The sequence below is a fragment of the Hippopotamus amphibius genome, chromosome 3, assembly GCF_030028045.1.
Source record: "Hippopotamus amphibius kiboko isolate mHipAmp2 chromosome 3, mHipAmp2.hap2, whole genome shotgun sequence".
Classification (NCBI taxonomy): Eukaryota; Metazoa; Chordata; class Mammalia; order Artiodactyla; family Hippopotamidae; genus Hippopotamus; species Hippopotamus amphibius.
In genome coordinates, this window is record NC_080188.1 from 22,882,227 (window position 1) to 22,899,222 (window position 16,996).

At 38.0% G+C, this 16,996-nt stretch overlaps 1 protein-coding gene across 1 annotated transcript in view; it reads right to left on the bottom strand.

Annotated features, from left to right (window-relative positions):
* Positions 1-3,468: 3,468 nt before the first annotated feature.
* The window catches only part of KCTD8 (potassium channel tetramerization domain containing 8), a 264,979-nt gene continuing 251,451 nt past the window's right edge, over positions 3,469-16,996 (bottom strand). The window contains exon 2 of the mRNA XM_057729441.1: positions 3,469-4,812. Coding sequence (XP_057585424.1) covers positions 4,352-4,812 — 461 coding nt within the window. The 3' untranslated portion in view covers positions 3,469-4,351. The remainder of the gene's footprint in view (positions 4,813-16,996) is intronic.

Genomic DNA, 16,996 nt, shown 5'->3' on the forward strand with positions numbered 1-16,996 from the left:
CCGACTATACAACATTCTGAAAAAGACAACACTATGTAGACAGCAAAAAGAACAGTAGTTGCCAGTGGTTGGGGAGGGGTGAGGAATGAATAAGCAGAGCACAGATGATTAGGGGAGCAGTGAAAACACTCTGTATGATACTATAACAATGGACGTGTGTCATTATGCATTTGTTCAAGCCCACAGAATGTAAAATACCAAACGTGAACAATAATGTAAACTATGGGCTTTGGGTGCTAATGATGTGTCAATGTAGGTTCACCGTTATAGCAAGGCACACTCTGGTGGGAGAGGTTGATGATGGAGGAGGCTCTGCATATTGGAGAATAAGGGTTACATGGGAAATTTCAGCATCTTCCTCTCAATTTTGCTGTGAACTTAAAACTGCTTTTAAGGAAAGGTCTTTTAGAAAAGTAGAGAGCCGTAAAATGACTATGCAATACAATTGTGTCTACCTACCTGCAACCTGACAGAGTATAGAAGTTTTTATATAAATCTTTTCTGTCTTGCTAAGTTGCACCTTTCCTGGTCCTTTGGCTGGAGAGAGCAGGGTTTTGTTGGGGCTTGTTTTTTCTGCACCTGTTAGTATTTCTGGGTTACCAGCTTCAGCGATGCATAGACAAAAAGAAAACCCAAGAAACTCCATCACCATGCTGTTTTTTGGGTCCCAATGCTTCTAGCCAGCTTTCCTTCTTTCATTAGCCTTTCAGAGCTTCTTAAGTGTGCTTATATATAATGTCTAGGGTTTTTAGTTATACTTAGTGGGAGAAATAAGGAAAAGTATATTTACTCCATTTTTCCAAAATTGAAAATCTTACAATTTCACTTATATTTACTTTTCTCATCTTAGTACTCGGTACGTTTCCACTTAAACTAAGAATAAAACATCAGTTCACAAGTTAAGTAAATACTGTATATGAAACAAGGGGTATACCATATGAGCTTCAAAATACATTTATTCTCCAAAAAATACTCGACTTCCATGCCTTTCTTTTGACTTTTGGTGATCCTCCAGATTTTATCTCCTGATTCTTTGGAAAATAAGTATTATACAGCAGTTTTAGTCCAAGTCATCTTTAAATTTTGGAGTCTCCTTTTCTTAAGGGAACAGTTCTCTTTCTAGCTTTCTCCCTTGATCCTCTTGTAAACCCAACTGGGACCAGCCAGGATCTATCCTCTGGTGAAAGAATAATGGTTTGGGATAATTGAACCATAAGCTTCTTCCCAAGGGCAGAGCTGGTAATTTGAACTTCTTGAGTATGTTGTCAACCTTTGAGCCAAACGCTTGGTGTATGGTAAGTGCTCAATAGACTATTATCGAAATAGGTTATAATTTACTAAGAAGGACTGTAAGGATAGACAGTCTTACTGGCATCATTTCTCTTGTGGTAGAGCTATGAAGATCTAAAATAGTCCTCAGTTACCAAATTCATACCATTGCAATTCTATTTGAAGTTTTGTGTTGGGAAAAAATAGAGCAGTGTGTGAAGTGTTCTTCAGATCTATTTGCTGTCTTTCACTGCTGGGCTTTGTATCCCAGAGGGATCACGTCTATTAAATTACATTTCCTAGGCTCCTTTGCCAACCGCTTCTACTAATATTGGGACAATGGAAAGTGTTGGTGGGAAACTGGAATGTGGGAAGCTAGGATAATTTACTCCCTGTCTTGTAGTTTTGGGAGCATCTTTGGAAGGGACTGTGACTCCTTAGAAGCTATAGTTCGTTTTGTAAAAAACAAAACTTCTTTTTTTAACTGGAGTATAATTGCTTTACAATGTTATGTTAGTTTCTGCCTTACAACGAAGTGAATCAGCTATATGTATACATATATCCTCTCCCTCTTGGACCTCCCTCCCCCCATCCTTCATCCAGGTCATCACAGAGCACCGAGCTGAGCTCCCTATGCTTTCCAGCAGATTCTTACTAGCTATCTATTTTACCCATGGTAGTGTATATATGTCAATCTTAATCTCCCAATTCATCCCACCGTCCCCTTCCCCCCAGTGTGTCCACATGTCTGTTTTCTACGTCTGCGTCTCTATTCCTGCCTTGCAAATAGGTTCATCTGTACCATTTTTTTTAGATTCCACATGTATGATATTTGTTTTTCTCTTTCTGACTTACTTCACTCTATATGACAGACTTTAGGTCCATCCACATCTCTACAAATGACCCAATTTCATTCCTTTTTATGGCTGAATAATATTGCATTGTATGTATGTACCACATCTTCTTTATCCATTCATCTGTCCACGGACATTTAGGTTGCTTCCATGTCCTGGCTATTGTAAACAGTGCTGCAATGAACATTGGGATACGTGTCTTTTTGAATTATGGTTTTCTCAGGGTATGTGCCCAAGAGTGGGAATACTAGGTAACATGGTAGTTCTATTTTTAGTTTTTTACAGCTTATTCCTCTCTATTCCAAATTTCCCATCTGATAGCACTGGTCCTGAATTTTGGTAAGACTACTACCTTTCTTTTCCCCCCATCTCAGGAGTGGTGGTGATGCTTTACTTCAATTACCTCATCTAAATCTTCTCTATATTGTTATTATTATCCCTGTTATCCCGAAGGTCACGTAAGTGGTAAGTGGTAGAGATGGGATTTGAACTGTAGCAACCTAACCACCAAGCTCTGTTCATTCAACCAACATATTGCAGCTACACTAGCCACGGTGGTGGGACTGCCAACCTTCCCAAAGTGAGATACAGAATTTGAGAGTAGCTCTTTTCCTAAAGCCTGATAGGTTATTCAAGGTAAATCATACATTTGAGTCTTCTTTAACAGTCCACTGTAGATGGTATTTTATATAATAATAGAGTGAGAAATCTAAAAATACATTCAACAATGAACATAGATTTTAAATCTTGAGTTAATAATGCTTCTCTCCCGATATTATCCTGAAAGAAATGATACCACAAGTGCTGCACAACTCCTATTTCAACTAACCACAGAGGAGACTGAGCTCTATAATTCTTGAAGATGTTTTTACCCTCTTGGTGTCTATTCCTTAGTAAAGTTTCGTGATATTATGTATTTCTTTCTTTGGAGATAGCGAGGCAAAGATTGTGTGGCTTATGATAAGAAAGTTTATTTTCACACATGCACCCAGGAAGAAATCTCCTGTCATTCAGGCTGAACTTTTAGCTTGCCATTGACATTTTTGTCCCATAATTTGTAAGCGGCAACTTCCCAATTGTATTTGGAGAGACTTTGAATCTGGTTGTCAGCTAAAATAAAATTTTAGTGCATTCTCAGATGAAATATTTTTCTCTTTTGGGTTAAGGGTTTATTAATCAACACCAAGGCTATCTGGATCTCACTCTACCTCCATTTTGAATTATGGTAAGTCTCTAACTTGTCAACATTAAGACTGAACATACTCTCTGATTTGCCATTTTAAAGGAAAATTTAAGACTGTAACAATTGGATATTTTAAAAGAAGAGTCAGTAGAGATCGAGGAATTCTAATATATTTTCCTTTTTTAATAAATACATAAAGCTCTTTACCATTTTCCTCAATTATTTTGATTAACATTATAGTCAGATCTTTCAGAGCATCATTATATCAATTTTCACAGCCTGATGTAAGGACTCGTTTCACAGAAATAATCATGACTAGCATTAATAGATGAATGTCAGTGCCATAACACAAGATTATAAGGCATATTTACACCATCGTAACATACAGAACACCATACACATACACAAAAAAATCACAGATCCAGAACAAATAAAATTCAATCTCCTAGACAGCTTACATTTATAGGCTTTGCCCGAACCTTTTTTTTTTTGCTCTTTTTTTCGTAATTTTTTTTCTTTCCAAGCAACAAACAAATCTTCCCTATGTCTTGTGAATTATTTGTAACATTGTGCTCATGCAAAAATAATACTTGTTTTATTGCATTAACATTTAAACAGTTTTGGATTTGGGTCCCAAAACCATGATCTAACATTTTACTCGATGTTGCTTCATCCATATTGTCACTTTATTTGGAGTGATATGATGATTTATTTTTGGTGAGTTACAAAATGACAAACATATCCCGTTGACCACAGTTCAAAAATCAAAGATTCTAAGCTTCTTGGTCATGCACATTTTACTTTCATTCTTGCAAAATGGTTTGAATCAGGAATACCATCTGATTCAACATTTAGTAGTTTTCTTTAAAATCATTTTTCTAAAAACAACAACAACAACAGAAAGAATGAAAGCAAATACTGTCCCACATCCACTGTTCACAAAAAGGAAGAGCAGCAAGAATCACACTGACCAGTTAGTACACAGTCAGGTGGTGACACCGTAAACATCGAACGTCATTGAAATACTGCAGGAATGTGATAATTACTATAAGCCATACTTCTGCAACAGTTCCGACTGCCACTGGCGTTTGCGCTCTGGAAAATAATCTGGAATGTGGATTTTTTTAAAATCCTGAATGCACTTTTTCATTTCTTCTTCCACACTTAGCTTCTCACAGACTTTCTTTTTGGAAAGATTGGTTTCCCGGGACTTGCTGATGAGTGTCTGAAAGAGTTCACTGTTTCTTCGTTTGTCTGGTGCCGGCATCCATTGCACAGGTGCTTTTTTGGAAGGACGATCCAATGTTAAGGTGTTGGGTTGGAGAGCAGTCGCCTGCTGGGCACTGGGTGGGTTGTCCTGGGGAGTGCTTGCCTCTGAGTGGCTGTCACAACTGGAAGTGGAGAGCTCATTACAGGAAGTCCCACTCTCACTTCCTTTATCTGTGACTTTGTCGTGTTTCCTATCTTCATGCTCTTGTTTTGGTGACACTATTTTCTGAGGTGGTCCTGAAAAGGAAAAAAGGGGTAGAAAGATTGCGTAAGAAGTGGGAAGGTCAAATTCAACAAGCTTTATATTCTTTATATTAAAACAAGAACATTTAAGGAAAAAGCTGTTTGTTGCATTAGTTTATATTTGAGGGATTAAATACAACAGCCGGTGTTGTTAATATACATTGAAACATGCAATGTGCTGATTGTTCATAACAATAAAATTTGGGAAGTTTGCTTGATGAGCATGTATGCCATAAAAGATCTTCAATGACTTTATACTAAAAATGATTTTTGTTGTTTCAGTCACTAGTTCCTCAAATCTGAAAAAGATAACATATGTAAATATTTTGCTAGTCCTATAACTATTTCATTAGAAAGTTAGTTCATTTCTGTTCTAGCCAATGGCATTAGTTGTCCTTTGCAGATATAGTTCACCATTACAAAAGCAGAAAGTATTATTGCTCTATTTTACAAAGTAGCAGTATTCTCCAGGCCCAGAAGTAGGATAGCATCATTTGTGCTTCCAAGAGGGAGGCTGGTTTGAATCTTATCTTCCATCTCTTAATCTTGTTTCCTGTCTATTTCCTTGGAGAGAATTATGAAAGTGCTGTAAGCTATATATGTGCCTAATATTGTGCTGAAAAATATAGTTGAAATATCGTATTCTCTTAAAATACAAGGCTTACCATTTGAGGCAAATTACCTAGGAGGACAATTTCTAGAAAGTGATAGTTTGCCAAGATAATTATTTCAAATACACAAACAGTTTATTTCCAAGAGGGAGTATATATTATCCATTTTGACTTCGCTGTGGGATTAGGACCTCCATCTAACTTTTATTAAATATAACCACATACCCAGAACTATAATAATAAAACCTTGATTTAACTGGAGCCCAACCATTCAGAAATATGTTACCCAAATCTTATTTTTTTCTTGTAGTCAACTTTTATGAACAACTTATATAAATCAGAATTGAAAGGAAAAAAATCAGTATTTTAAGCAATTGCCTCGGGGATTCTGCTGTGCAGCCAGAATTGAGTACAACTGATCTAATTCAGAGGGTTTCAACCTTAGCCACATATGGAATTACTTGGAAAGTTTAGCTTATTGATGCCTTGGTCTTAACCCCAGACATCCTGTTTTAATGAGATACTACTTGGCCATCAGGGCATTTAATAGATTCGGGTGACTTCAACATGCAGTCAAGATTATGAGCCTTTCCTCAGTCTAACATATATGAATTGAGTTAATAACCAATATGAAGTTTATATCACTCAGAAGGGTGAGGAAACAAACCAACAAAAATACTTTTCATAAGAGTGCCTACTGTATACTACCCATTGTTGGATGCTACCACCAATTTTCCTATTTAAAATCAGAAGAAAAACCATTGATACCACACATTTAGTTGAGTGGGATTAAAGATTTTTAAAAGCTTTAGAACCTTTTGGAGTGATGAAAATATTCTATATCTTGACTTTAGAATTAGACACAGGACTGTATACATTTGTGAAAACAGAATTGCAGCGCTAAAATGGATGGGTTTTTCTGTATGTAAACTATACCTGAATTAACTGAACCAAAAACAAACAAAAAAATCCAAAAATCTTTAAATAATGTGTACCTATCTCAGAGAATGTCTTAACCAATATTTCATACTTCCTTTGTCTGCAATACAGTATAAACAGAACAAATGTAGATGCTTATGAAAGCTTAGTAAGAAAGTGCACGAATACTTTTCAGAAGCATTTGCAACCATGGATTAAAGAAAACAGAAACAGTCATTTCCTTTAAACCTCTGCCATTTTCATTTATGGTAAGAGAGAAAGGGGGTGAATCTGCGGGATAGGGTAGAGAAGATACACTTGCTAATAGTCCTTGCTGACTTACCCACATGCATTCTGTACCCTCCTTAGTGGCTGATGGGCACAAACTATGTCCTTAGGTTCCCCTGCCTTGTGTTTTTAAGTTGGATTCACCCATGATAAAGACTGGCAAGGTCAAGCACTCACCTGACCTTACCCCCAGGATTTCTGTGACCTGGTTGCATCTTGGAACCGAAAGGCAGCCCTCTCCACCTCTGTCTCACCTTCCCCACCCCCACCCCCTTTGTCACCCCTCTTTCTGGATTCCATTAACTATGCTCACATCTTCAGGACTACAGGTATTAACCACTTCCACTGTAACTGTCAGGAGGGCATTGCCTACACTATTAAAAACTGACAATATATAACTGTTCTCAAATTACTCAATTGGGTATGCCTTCTCTTTCCTCCTGGACCTTGACTGATAGACCCACCCTGGTCATTAGCCATCCATTGACTAGCGGAATGTTACCTGTAGGATCAGTTTTTTTTAGTAGAGCCAGGTTTTAGTGGCAATAATACTGAAAAGGGAGTGAATTTGAACTACTGAACTGGAATCAAATTTCAGCTCTATGGCAAATAGTCTTGTGGCCTTGAACAAAATACTTAGCTTCTCTAAGCTTCAATTTCCTTATCTGCAAAATGGTGGCAGAAGTACTTCTCTCATAAAGTTATTTTGAGGTTAAATAAAATACCATACAAAAGGGTCTAGGACAGTAATTCTCAACAATGAGAGTATATCATTGCAATTTTTAAAACATGTACAGATGTTCAGTCCCATCTCTGGAGATTTTAAGTTTGCTGAAGGGTTTGTATGTATATATGTACATAGAGGTCAGAGTGTGAAGGATGTATAGCACCTGCTTATCTAATTATCTTAATAGCGGAATGTGATCCCAAGCTGGCATGAAGCCCACCAACCTAGTAAAATGTAGGATATAAATAAACGGTTTTCACCCTTTCTGTCAATCTTCTGCATTTCTTTAACCAGAAATCTCCATAGAGGGATCTAAGATTTTCATTCCCAACAATGACTAAAGGATTAAATTGCAAATACCTGGGAAAACCACTTTATGTTTAAGGATAAATGAGCGATGAGAAATTGTTTCCTGTTAATAGGCAGGGGAATAGAGCATTAGATAAAGATACCCAGGCAGAAAAGTAATAACATCAGAGAGGAAGACAGTACAGAAAGAGGATACTAGGTACCACCAAAGCAAATGGTTCATTCTGTTTTTATTCACTTGGGAAAAAATGTGTAATGAGATAGGCTAGCTCTTTATATACAGAGCTATATAAAGTCCATGTGTTAACTAAATAAATTTCATACAGTTATTATGCCTAATGGCATTATACTTTACTCATGGAAATAAGACTGTTTCCCACCCCCTCCCCAAAATACACATAGACAAATGCAGACTCCACAATACAGTAGAATGCAACATATGTATGATGGAAATTGATCATTATTTATTTATTTATTGGCTGCATTGGGTCTTTGTTGCTGCACATGCCTTTCTCTAGTTGCGGTAAGCGGGGGCTACTCTACATTGTGGTGTGTGGGCTCCTTATTGTGGTGGCTTCTCTTGTTGCAGAGCACAGGCTCCAGGCACTTGGGCTTTAGTAGTTGCAGCACATGGGCTCAGTAGCTGTGGCTTGTGGGCTCTAGAGCACAGGCTCAATAGTTGTGGCACACAGGCTTAGTTGCTCTGCGGCATGTGGGATCTTCCTGGAGCAGGGATTGAACCCTTGTCCCCTGCATTGGCAGGCGGATTCTTAACCACTGCGCCAGCTAGGAAGTCCTGGACTGCTCTTGTTGGTAGTATAAGATGGAAACTCAAGGAAGACTTTTTTGAGGAAGGCATTGATCAGTTCAGCCAATGGAATTTTATTGAGCAGCACTACCTTCCACGCACTATGATGGGATCTAGAGGAAGCACACAGTGGGTGCTCTGGTGAAGTTCTCAGGCTATTCATTTTATGGTATTTTATAACAGTATGTATTTAGAATGCATGATGCCCTTTAGAATATCTTCCACTGCAGACTTTAAACTTTATGAAAAAAATGGAGGTGGGAACCTGAATTTTCTATGGTCTTAAAAGCATCTTTTTTTTTTTCAAAAAAGAACTTAGAATAGGTACAAATATTAACAAGAATTAATAAATATACACTTTTATTTCTCATCTCTCCTACTTCTTAAGCTATCTTTGGCAAGGTGGACTTCCAATCAAGAGATCAAATAGGTTCAGATGTTTACTTAAGAGAAAATGTATAACTCTATTTTGTCCACACTTTTTTGTTTGTTTTTGAAGTGTAATTAATCTACAGAACTATGTTGGTTCTTGTTACACAACATAGTGATTCAATATTTCTATACATTCCAAAATGGTCACCACAATAAGTCTATTTACGTTGCCGTACAATGATATGACATAGTTACTGACTATATTCCCCACACTGTACATTTCATCCCTGTGACTCATTTATTTTGCAGCTGGAAGTTTGTACCTCTTAATCTCCCTCACCTGCTTCTCTTCTTCTCCCAACCGTGCCCCTCTGGAAAACACCTATTTGTTCTCTGTATCTATAATTCTGTTTCTGTTTTGTTATGTTTTTTCATTTGTTTTGTTTTTTTAGATTCCACATGCAAAAGAAATCATACAGTGTTTGTCTTTCTCTTTCTGACATTTCACTTAGCATAATACCCTCCAAGTCCATCCATGTTGTCGCAAATGGCATGATTTCATTCTTTTTATAGCTTAGTAATAATAATAATAATATTTATGTATATATATGTATACACACACCCCCCCCCCCCCCCATCTTCTTTAGCCATTCGTCTATTGATTGGCACTTAGGTTCCTTCCATATCTTGGCTATTGCAAATAATGCTGCAATGAATATAGGGGTGCATATATTCTAATTAGTATTTTCATTTTCTTTGGATAAATATCTAGGAAAGAAACTGCTACATCATATGGTAGTTCTATTTTTAATTTTTTGAAGCACACACTTTTGAATGTATAGAATACTATGATAGTTCTTTGTATAAATCATTAAGGCAATAGTCTCCTTTTGATTTATGTCAGAATTTTTGATGATACATAACATATATATTATAATTGCTATTTGATTAAGCATACTTTAAATAATTACTGATAACTTAGTGGATTTAAACTGGGACTAAGATATAATAATAAAATGATTTATGTGTTTTTTATGACATGAAATTTAAGAAAAATAAATGAATTAAGAGGAAATAATGATTTACTCTAGTTGCTTAGTTTTCTGTGGATGCCTGCTAATTGTATGCTTCCAGAGATAATTTAAAACTGTACATCATTTCATTCAATGAGCCAAAGCCACTTGAAATGCCTTAAGCACAACATGAATAATAATTTAAATAGCACTGAGTCCTATATTTATGGGAACAGCATGACTGTCAGAATCAAATATATACCTAAGTGTTCCTCCTAAAAGCATTTTGCACTCTGAGTTACAGCACCAATCAGACTTAGGATAAGAAAAGAAAATGAAGTGTGATTTGGTGGCTTAATCAGCTGGGCTTTCTTCCATCATGTAAAGAGAGTAATGACTAATTATTAGAACAGGCAACAAATCAGTGAACAAGCAAATCTCGCACCTATTTAAGATTTAACTTTAAAAAGGAGTTAGTTATTTAAAAGTCCAGTACTTACGTGCAGCTGGAAACTTTCCAAAAAGTATTTGGAAAATTAAGTCTTCCACTTTTCATTTGGCTATGTGCCATTAAATAGACTAGGATTTTCATCCAGGGGTTGGTTGTCTTTCAAGGGGAGTTATAGCCTTACCTAGGAGACCTGCAAGCCAGCTACCTAGGTCACGCCGCTCCACAATTAATTTTTAAAAGGACAGTCAGTGCACACAAGCACACACACATAACTTACATTATACTCCTTTATTTAGCTCACACTTTTCTTCACTGTGGGAAAAGCCTTGGAAGATCTGAGTCTGAGCTTGTCTCAGCCTCTCTAGGCAAGTACTTTGTGCTGGTCATATATCTCTCTAATATATGGTCTTGCTGGTAAAAATTTTTGGCTTGGCCCCTAGATTCATTTATGTTATAAAGTCTTTTAATTCTAAATTATATAATAAATAGGAAAGATTTTTCCTATAATACAATTCTAATAAAATATTAAGTATAAAACGTTAAAGAACAGATGCATTGGGAATGCACAGAAGGACGCAGTAATTCTCACAGAGAACCAGCTGAACACCAGCAGACGGCCTCGGACACCGGATGGGACTGCGGGGAGCCCGACATAGCCGGTAGGGAGGCATCTACGAGGGCTCAAAGAGGGTGAAGCGGCGGAGCTGTGGCAGACGGGAGGGAGTGAGAAACATTCGGAGGGTCCGCAGCGCAGCTCAGCGTTCCTGGACCAAGACATCGATCCGCGGCTGAACGGAGGGTCCAGGAGTGGGAGTGTGGGAGCAGGAGAGCTGGTTCAGTGTGGGAAACGTTGCCGGTAGGGTGACGGACCGAGAGGACAGGAGGGAGGAGGCCCGCGGAGAGGAGTGCCCGTTCCTGAGAGCTGCCCGGCCATGATGGCGGCTGGAGGCTGCAGGCTCACTGGCGGCTGTGAGGAGCCACGCGCATAGCCTCTCTCTCTCTTTCCGCGCCTCTGCAACAGGCAGTGGAGAGACGCCCTGCGGGCCACCTAAGGCGCTCAGGGATAACAAGTACCCTCAGGCACTCGGGTGGGGCTAGATTAAAACCCCTTGCAACGCAAGCAGCAGGGAGGCTGCCGAGAGGAAAAAAAAAAAAAAAAAGAAAAGAAAAAAACCCCCGAGAGAGGCCCAACTCTAAGACTTTCTGTTTACGCCTGAGCCACCGGCGCCCTCTGCAACAGGCACCTCCAAGCCTGACTGAGACATCAGTGTGCCACTGCTCACTCCCTCCCAGGAGAAGGAGCCACTGTTGTACCCTCTCCCTCCCCACACACCGACGCTTACAGACGAACAATAAAGGAACCTCTGCTGGTCACAGAATAACGCAAAAAAACCCAAGGACAAGCAACCCCAAAAGTTTGGACAACCATGAGGAAACAAAGAAACACCATGCAGGCAAAGGAGCAAGAAAAAAACCCACAAGACCAAATAAATGAGGAGGAGATAGGAAAAATGCCTGAAAAGGAATTTAGAGTAATGATAGTAAAAATGATACAAAATCTCGATAACAAAATAGAGAAAGTACAAGAAACAGTTCATAAGAACTCAGAAAAACAAACAGCAATGGATAACAAAATAACTGAAATTAAAAATACTCTAGATGCTATAACCAGCAGAATGACTGAGGCAGAAGAACGAATAAGTGAGTTGGAAGATAGAATGGGGGAAATAACTGCCACAGAGCAGGAAAAAGAAAAAATAATAAAAAGATTAGAAGACAGTCTCAGAGACCTCACTGATAACATTAAGCGTACCAACATTCGAATTATAGGCATCCCAGAAGAAGAAGAAAACAAGAAAGGGTCTGAGAAAATATTTGAAGAGGTTCTAGTGGGAAACTTCCCCAACATGGGAAAGGAAATAATTCACCAAGTCCAAGAAGCACAGAGAGTCCCATACAGAATAAACCCAAGGAGAAATACACCGAGACACATATTAATCAAACGAACGACAACTAAACACAAAGAAAAAATATTAAAAGCAGCAAGAGAAAAGCAACAAACAACATATAAGGGAAAACCCATCAGGATAACAGCTGACCTTTCCACAGAAACTCTGCAGGCCAGAAGGGAATGGCAGGATATCCTGAAAGTCCTGAAAGAGAGAAACCTACAGCCAAGAATACTCTACCCAGCAAGAATCTCATTCAGATTTGAGGGAGAAATCAAAAGCTTTCCAGACAAGCAAAAGTTAAGAGAATTCAGCACCACCAAACCAGCCTTACAACAAGTGCTAAAGGAACTTCTCTAAGTAGGAAACACAAGAAAAGGAAAACACCTACAAATACAAACTCAAAACAATTAAGAAAATGGTAATTGGAACACACATGTCAATAATCACCTTAAATGTAAATGGATTAAATGCTCCAACCAAAAGACACAGACTGGCTGAATGGATACAAAAACAAGACCCTTCTATATGCTGCCTACAAGAAACCCACTTCAGACCAAGGGATACATATAGACTGAACGTAAAGGGATGGAAAAAGATATTCCATGCAAATGGAAGTCAAAAGAAAGCTGGAGTAGCAATACTCATATCAGACACATTAGACTTGAAAGTAAAGACTATTACAAGAGACAAGGAAGGACACTATATAATGATCAAGGGATCCATTCAAGAAGAACATATCACAATGGTAAATATCTATGCCCCCAATATAGGAGCACCTCAATACATAAGGCAAATGCTAACAGCTATAAAAGGGGACATCGACAGGAACACAATAATAGTGGGAGACTTGAACACCCCACTTACATCAATGGACAGATCATCCAAACAGAAAATAAATAAAGACACACAAGCTTTAAATGACACATTAGACCATCTCGACTTAATTGATATTTATAGGACATTCCATCCAAAAACGACAGAATACACGTTCTTCTCAAGTGCACACGGAACATTTTCCAGGATAGATCACATCTTGGGTCACAAATCAAACCTCAGCAAATTCAAGAAAATTGAAATCATATCAAGCATCTTCTCAGACCACAATGCCATGAGACTAGATATCAATTACAGGAAAAAAACTGCAAAAAAGACAAACACATGGAGGCTAAACAATTCACTCCTAAACAACCAAGGAATCACTAAAGAAATCAAAGAGGAAATCAAAAAATATCTAGAAACAAATGACAACGAAAACACAACAGCCCAAAACCTATGGGATGCAGCAAAAGCAGTTCTAAGGGGGAAGTTTATAGCAATACAGTCCTACCTTAAGAAACAAGAAAATGATCAAATAAACAACCTAACCTTACACCTAAAACAACTAGAGAAAGAAGAACAAAGAAACCCTAAAGTGAGCATAAGAAAAGAAATCATAAAGATCAGAGCAGAAATAAATGAAAAAGAAAGGAAAGAAACCATAAGAAAAATAAATGAAACTAAAAGCTGGTTCTTTGAGAAGATTAACAAAATTGATAAACCATTAGCCAGACTCATCAAGAAAAAAAGGGAGAAGATGCAAATCAACAGAATTAGAAATGAAAAAGAAGTCACAACGGACACCTCGGAAATACAAAAGATCATGAGAGACTACTACGAGCAACTATATGCCAATCAATTGGATAACCTGGAAGAAATGGATACATTTTTAGAAAAATACAATCTTCCAAGACTGAACCAGGAAGAAATAGAAACCATGAACAGACCAATCACAAGTACAGAAATTGAGGCAGTGATTAAAAATCTCCCAGCACACAAAAGCCCAGGACCAGATGGGTTCACAGGCGAATTCTATCAAACATTTCGAGAAGAGTTAACACCTATCCTTCTCAAACTCTTCCAAAATATTGCAGAAGGCGGAGCACTCCCAAACTCATTCTACGAGGCTACCATCACCCTGATAACAAAACCAGGCAAAGATGTCACAAAAAAAGAAAACTATAGACCAATATCACTGATGAATATAGATGCAAAAATCCTCCACAAAATACTAGCTAACAGACTGCAACAGCACATTAAAAAAATCATACACCATGATCAAGTGGGGTTTATCCCTGGGATGCAAGGATTCTTCAATATACGCAAATCAATCAATGTGATACATCATATCAACAAATTGAAGGATAAAAACCATATGATCATTTCAATAGATGCAGAAAAAGCTTTTGACAAAGTTCAACATCCATTTATGATAAAAGCTCTCCAGAAAATGGGCATAGAAGGAAATTACCTCAACATAATAAAAGCCATATATGCAAAACCAAAAGCCAACATTGTTCTCAATGGAGAAAAACTGGAAGAATTCCCCCTAAAAACAGGAGCAAGACAAGGGTGTCCACTCTCACCACTATTATTCAACATAGTTTTGGAAGTTTTAGCCACAGCAATCAGAGAAGAAAAAGAAATCAAAGGAATCCAAATTGGAAAAGAAGAAGTAAAATTGTCACTCTTTGCAGATGACATGATATTATATATAGAAAACCCTAAAGACTCTACCAGAAAACTGCTAGCACTAATTGATGAGTTTAGTAAAGTAGCAGGATACAAAATTAATGCACAGAAATCTCTTGCATTCCTATACACTAACAACAGAAGAGCAGAAAGAGAAATTAAGGAAACTCTCCCATTCACCATTGCAACCAAAAGAATCAAATACCTAGGAATAAACCTGCCTAAGGAGGCAAAAGATCTGTATGCAGAAAACTTTAAGACATTGATGAAAGAAATCAAAGACGACACAAACAGATGGAGGGACATACCATGTTCCTGGATTGGAAGAATCAACATCGTGAAAATGACTGTACTACCCAAAGCAATTTACAGATTCAATGCAATCCCGATCAAATTACCAAGGGCATTTTTCACAGAACTAGAGCAAGAAATCTTACGATTTGTATGGAAACGCAAAAGACCCCAAATAGCCAAAGCAATCTTGAGAAGGAAAAATGGAGTTGGTGGAATCAGGCTTCCTGACTTCAAACTATACTACAAGGCCATAGTGATCAAGACAGTATGGTACTGGCACAAAAATAGAAAGGAAGATCAATGGAATAGAATAGAGAACTCACAAGTAAGCCCAAACACATATGGGCACCTTATCTTTGACAAAGGAGGCAAGAATATACAATGGAAAAACGACAGCCTCTTCCATAAGTGGTGCTGGGAGAACTGGGCAGCAACATGCAAAAGAATGAAATTAGAACACTTCCTAACACCATACACAAAAGTAAACTCCAAATGGATTAAAGACCTACATGTAAGGCCAGACACTATCAAACTCCTAGAGGAAAACATAGGCAGAACACTATATGACATCCATCAAAGCGCCATCCTTTTTGACCCACCTCCTAGAATCATGGAAATAAAATCAAGAATAAATGAATGGGACCTCATGAAACTTAAAAGCTTTTGCACAGCAAAAGAAACCATAAACAAGACTAAAAGGCAACCCTCAGAGTGGGAAAAAATAATTGCCTATGAAACAACGGACAAAGGATTAACCTCCAAAATATACAAGCAGCTCATGAAGCTTAATACCAAAAAAGCAAATAACCCAATCCACAAATGGGCAGAAGACCTAAATAGACATTTCTCCAAAGAAGACATACAGATGGCCAACAAACACATGAAAAGATGCTCAACATCACTAATCATCAGAGAAATGCAAGTCAAAGCCACAATGAGGTATCACCTCACACCAGTCAGAATGGCCATCATCACAAAGTCTGGAAACAACAAATGTTGGAGAGGGTGTGGAGAAAAAGGAACTCTCCTGCAATGTTGGTGGGACTGTAAATTGGTACAGCCACTATGGAAAACAATTTGGAGGTTCCTTAAAAAACTACAAATAGAACTACCATATGATCCAGTAATCCCACTACTGGGCATATACCCAAAGAAAACCATAATCCCAAAAGAAACTTGTACCATAATGTTTATTGCAGCACTATTTACAATAGCCAGGACATGGAAGCAACCGAAATGCCCATCAACAAATGAATGGATACAGAAGATGTGGCATATATATACAATGGAATATTACTCAGCTATAAAAAGGGATGAGATGGAGCTATATGTAATGAGGTGGATAGGACTACAGTCTGTCATACAGAGTGAAGTAAGTCAGAAAGAGAAGGACAAATATTGTATGCTAACTCACATATACGGAATCTAAAAATGGTACTGTTGGACTCAGTGACCAGAACAAGGATGCAGATACAGAGAATGGACTGGAGAACTCGAGGTATGGGAGGGGGCGGGGGGTGAAGGGGAAACTGAGACGAAGCGAGAGAGTAACACAGACATATATATACTACCTACTGTAAAATAGTCAGTGGGAGGTTGCTGTATAACAAAGGGAGTCCAACTCGAGGATGGAAGATGCCTTTGAGGACTGGGGCGGGGAGGGTGGGGGGGGCTTGGGGGGGGCGTCAAGGAAGGGAGGGAAGATGGGGATATGTGTATAAAAACGGATGATTGAACCTGGTGTACCCCCCCAAAAAATAAATAAATAAATAAATTAAAAAAAAAAAAAAAAAAACGTTAAAGAGTTATCATTAATAGAAATCACCTCTTAGAATGGAGAAACAAATTCAGTTTCCACTTAAGTACTTCACAGAATTACAGGGTTCAAGGATAATTTTCTTTAAGTTCATTGATAGGAAGTATAGTT